Source organism: Nomia melanderi, chromosome 4 (genome assembly GCF_051020985.1).
Source record: "Nomia melanderi isolate GNS246 chromosome 4, iyNomMela1, whole genome shotgun sequence".
In the NCBI taxonomy this organism is placed as follows: Eukaryota; Metazoa; Arthropoda; class Insecta; order Hymenoptera; family Halictidae; genus Nomia; species Nomia melanderi.
Window position 1 is genome coordinate 3,888,589 of NC_135002.1, and position 5,328 is coordinate 3,893,916.

Here is a 5,328-nt window from a genome sequence, read left to right on the forward strand (position 1 = left end):
GACGCCTTAAAATCTGATCGATAATTTCGAGACACAGGGGGAGGAGGGCTAAAATTGCAACAAACAATGTTCCCTCGATGGTTGTCGGCTGATAACGCGATAACATTGAGACGCGACAAGGCGGCTCGAATTTTTATCAACGGTCGATGATGCGCCAGCCCGGATCGAAAATAACGAGGCCGTTCCGTTGCACCGTGAGGCCCCGTTGACACGCGCGCAACGAAAATAAATTCCGCCGACCGCGATTTTCGGACCCTGGTAGATACTATACACATGCACACGTAATCCTGGACCGCTACGAGCAGGCTACAAAGCATTGCTCAACGCCCTAAAAACAAACCCGGCCACGATTTTCTCGCGTTTCGGTAAAAAACGAGATCCTTGGACCGAGGCCAAACGTATTTTAACCCTTTCGCCGCTAATGGGACACGCGTGTGCAATTCGCCTTCGGAAAATCGGGAAGATGTTCGGGAAACGAGTATTGTAAGAGTGAATACGTTAAGTTGATAATTTTGCTTGTAAAGTGATTAACCCTTCGCGCTCCGAATAATTTCGATATCTCAATAGTTCTATAGCGAAACCTTTAAGGAGTAAAATTTCGTTTCGAAAAGGAGAAATTATAAATATTCATGGATGAACAGTTTGCTATATTCGAGTAAAAACGAGAAGAATTTTACAATTTGAAATTGATCGTATGATATCTATGATGCAAATTACGTGTGTACAGCAGAGCCAACGGAGTGCAAAGGGTTAATTTGTTAATACATTTGAAGAACAGTATTTGGTTTTCCAAGGTCGTTCTTTACCTGGAGATTAACTTCGTTTCTGATGGATGCACTTTGCGACGAACTCTGAAGCTAATTACTGTAATTAGAACGGGAAGTTTGGAACTAAAAATATTTAATTCGCGAAGAAAAGTGTAAGGCTCGATGTAGTTCGTAAGTGACGTTTGACAGCGTTTTCTTGAAATAGAGTCTGAAGGAAGCGATCCTCGTATCCAACGAGGAAAATGAATCCTTAAGAACATTCATTATTTATCAAGGAAATTTCCAGTCTCGTGGAACCTCGGTTCTTACACAACTCTCGCGAGCAGGAGTCTAACCTGTTTCGAATAAGGAAAGGTTTTGAAGAAAACGAACTGATATCGTTGAAAGACACGAAGTTCCAAGTTAATCTAACCCATTCGGATCTGATTTTTATGCAGCATTATGTTCGCTTGTCTAAGAAAAATAGATCTTCATTCAATGCATCATCGGTAACAACGTCATTTCGAATGAAGTAATGGTAATATACTGCTTTTCTGATAGAAATAGACTCAAAGCAAAGGTGTATGTATTTCCTGTCACGGTTTTAATGTTTTGTCAAACATCGAAGTATGTGAAGGGGTTGGGAACAACGAATCATCTTCAGTAATGAGAATGTAGGGAGTATTCTCACGTAGTTAACGAATACTGGCGAGAAAGATGACAGATTAAACGGGGAAACGGAAATTTATGGTAACAAGTGTTATCGGTATAAACGATTGGAAACGCAGATACTCGCGAAGTTCCGCGGCGACTTCCGGAAAAAATGTCACGGCTCACGGCGATGATTCCGTGACGGAACCGTGCAATTTCCTCGCGGCGACCCGACATCCTCCGCGATAATCGCGTCGGAGGACACCGGGGAGGGCTTTTATATCGTTTTGTGTATCACGTTCCAAGGAGAGGAGAAAAATAAACACGAAAACTGCGGTTGATACCCGTTCACCTTTCTGCTGGGAATTAAGAAGGAAAGGACAAGCCTGACCAATGCGACGGCGAAAATGCTCGTTGAAGAGGCTTGATACTTTTCAGTGGGACTGGAGAACTTTGTGATCATGAAAAATCGCATGGGAACCTAGAGTTTTGCTGTTGAAAGAATGTAATAAATATTCTGTATAAGATATTATTGCGTCAATTTATTAACTCTTTCGAATTGACAAAGCAATGATGGAACTAGCTTCTTAAACAGTCATTTTTCAAATCGTCAAGCTGACTATGAATACTGAACATTCACTTGACTCGAAAATAAAAAAAGCATTCTACAATTCTGTAGAATTTGACAATATACTTTCAATGCTTCGACAAGTCTACCACCACTGAAATTAAAGAAAATCTGTTGAAAGTTGAATTTGAAAATTTGAAATTGAAAAGCTGATCTACAATTTCATAGGATGACATTAACCCTTACCGATTCGACAACACCCCTCCAACGTGAAAAATGTCAAACGAACTCCTCTACAGCCCTGAAAACTCACCCTCCAGCTCTGAACCACTCGGCAAGACGTTCAATCATCATCCACACAATTGCATCAATAAAAACAAAGCTTCTGTCAGCAAATAAAAGCTGCCCGAGCAAAGCGGCGCAACCCCGCGCCATTCCTTTGTCCGCTATCCACGAGAAACACGGAAACGCGATTGATCCTTGCTCGACAGGTATTATCCTAGACACTGCTATCAGCCTCTGGCATCATTAACCAGTTAACTAAGTTCGGCGAGTATACGCGTCACCTCGGAGCCCGAAGTAATACTAACGTTACAACTAATGAACTATTCATTTTTAAATAGACATGTAGTTTGACAAGTATTCGTGTTGAAACTTAGAACAACACCTATTGCTCCGACGATCAGCTATTTTTTCAAGCGGTTAGATAGTTTGACAAGCGTACCGCCAGCTGAAAAAGAATACTAGTTGTTTCAGCAATTACTAATTCTTCCAAATAAACATATAGTCTTCCATTTTTCTTGAACCATTTCCTCTAGTGTACATTATCAACATTTGATACTATTCCGCATCCCACCAGAGATTTTCTCAGCTAGATCCCCGAGTGAACAGGTCGAGGCACGATGTACTCACTGTAAGGCGGTTTCTCCGTCTCCCAAATCAGCGTGCCCCGATGAAAGTACACCCTGCACCGTTTCTTCTTCACTATGAACGTGTTCAGGAGCACAGTCCTGGAGGACTGGTCCGTGATCTCCTGCATCATCCTGGCGAATCCTGGAGCCGTGTCTCGCACCGATGGACGACTCAACGGAGACACCACTTAAACATCATCCCGTCAAGGCGATCGGATAAACGAGACAACGGGAGCAGTGCCGCGGAAGAGGAGAAATGAAAAAAACACTCCGCGAGCTAAAACACCGATAGACACGCTACCAAGGAACTAGCTCGCTCCACGGTACGAGCACGACTGCGGTAAACGATCGGCTCGATCAGGACTCGTGCCAGACCGTGGACGCTCGGCTTTCCCCTGTACAGTTTCGCGTCGCCAGTGATAGAGGGCCACTGACAGCTCTGGAACTCACAGCCGATATTCCCCACCAATGCTCGTTGCCGTGCGCAACCGAGACGCTCGAGACCTCTGCGTCTGATCATTGTATTTACCATTCTACTGCAGCCCTGAAGTTTTAATTAGGGACACTACAGCCCTGCGCGACGACCTTGCTTCGGGTTGGGCTCAGCCTCTGAGGTTCTACCGAGACCTAGTGCACTTGGATTTCTAAAATGCTTCGCGAATGAAATTCTTTGAGAACGTTTTGCAAACGTTGACAGGTAATTGTTCTATTGTAGCCTGCTGAATTTTTCGTTGATGCTGGGGGTTGAAACTTTGGCTCGGATTGGGCATGGGCTCCGGGGTTTATGTGAGATTTAGCACATTCGGCTTTGAAAATGTTTTGAGAATATTCTGTAAATGTTTAGGGATAATGGGGATTCTTGCTGTGAATGTTGAATAATCGACTTGTTATTCTTAAACATTTTGAGATAAGCAGTTCTGTATCTAGATCATGAAAGTTTAATTTAAAATAGAACACCTAGTAATTAATAAGAAGATGGAGATTTCGTTTTTGAGAAGCAATGATAAAAGGTAGATTGGAGTACATTCAGCGTGTCATAATTTGTTCATATCCTGCAACCCTGGAAGCTCTCCAGTCCTCCCTTTTTATGTTTGCGCAGCTCTCTGGCTACAATATCGCCGTTTCCATAGACACAGGCGCGCTGTCTCTGATTATACGTCGCGTACAGAGACCTAGCTTCGAAAAAATTAGAATTTCTCTTTCAATTTCTAACGCATTGTCCGATATCATGATCATAATCGAAGAATGCAGGGAGGAATCAACACAAAGGTATTCGTAATTCACTCTGAAATTCAAAATACGAAAATAGTATCATCATTTTCAATAGCGTATCGATATCTGTCCGTGACAACGAACACTTCCAGCCAAGACGGTCTCCGAAGCGTGAAAAGGTCGTCGACTCCCTTTCCATTTCGACACAGCGAATCTGCGCTCGCAAGACTTGTTAACACGATGAGCGTTAGACAGTCCTAGTTTCAAGTTAGGAAAATTCCTTTAGACCATTAGAAATATCCAGCTTCCCGTTTGGTATGTCTGGAACATTTGTGCAAACTATTTATATTTTTCCTTTTAAAGAATAGGGAAAACTAAGGGTTTGATGAACGTGCACATGGGAAAGACAGTAAACCTTGACTACACGTGTCAAACAAATTATAAAGAACAGCTGGTGAGTCAGTATTATGCAACAAAAAGCGTCTGTCGTGTTGCTAATAATTAATATTTATTTCAATGTTTAATGATAATGCTGTATGATAGACATTGGGCGACATCTGCGGCAATCGGCCTAAGTTGTTTACAAAATCGATACAGATGTTTTATTACCGATGGTAAAATAAAGGTATCTGACTCCTCACTCCACTTGATGAGTTGAGATGTTAGTGGGGATGTCCTTGACCTCTCCATCGAAAACAATGCCCCGTTTAATAGTTGCAATCGATGATATTGTAGGAACCTTGTGTTCGTAATGATGAGGTATCTCCATCTCCTGTAAAACGCGCAAACTTTGCTGTCTAATAGTTCAGGCACTTTGCTATGGAGAACGCCACTGTCACTCGTGAACTCCCACATCAGTGACACGGATGTCGCTACCAGTCAAAAGCTGTAGCCTTGTTGGTAACGTCCATTTCTACTTGTAGATAAAGTTCATTTCTATTTGTTATTAGAAATTGTTTAACCTCACATTTTAAAATTCTTTTGTTAATATCCGTAATATTCTTTTTGTCAGTTAGTAACAAGCCACCATAGAAGTTGGTCGATAAAATATTTCATTATAATTTAGTGGACATTGTAAATAAATATATTGAATAAAGATACACGCCATCATTTTTGCTGTAATATCCATTGTATGGTATGTATTTATGGTGTTCCTATGGTTTATAGCGCTGCCATGTAAAGCTAGCCTTAGTCGATATGACAGAGTATGACATGAATATGGCAAGGGGTACTAGTACCC

At 41.9% G+C, this 5,328-nt stretch overlaps 1 protein-coding gene across 2 annotated transcripts in view; it reads right to left on the bottom strand.

Moving 5' to 3' along the window:
• The window catches only part of Cerk (Ceramide kinase), a 37,050-nt gene extending 33,757 nt beyond the window's left edge, over positions 1-3,293 (bottom strand). Inside the window, exons 1-2 of one of the 2 annotated variants that reach the window (XM_031991867.2) lie at positions 2,878-2,995; positions 2,279-2,695 (exon numbers count right to left, since the gene is read on the bottom strand). Coding sequence is in view for 1 of the 2 variants with exons in the window: in XM_031991866.2 (XP_031847726.1) it covers positions 2,878-3,007 (130 nt within the window). In the remaining variant the exon portion in view is untranslated. Of the gene's footprint in view, positions 1-2,278; positions 2,696-2,877 lie in introns of both variants that reach the window. The other variant, XM_031991866.2, reaches the window with a different exon arrangement.
• Positions 3,294-5,328: the final 2,035 nt, after the last annotated feature.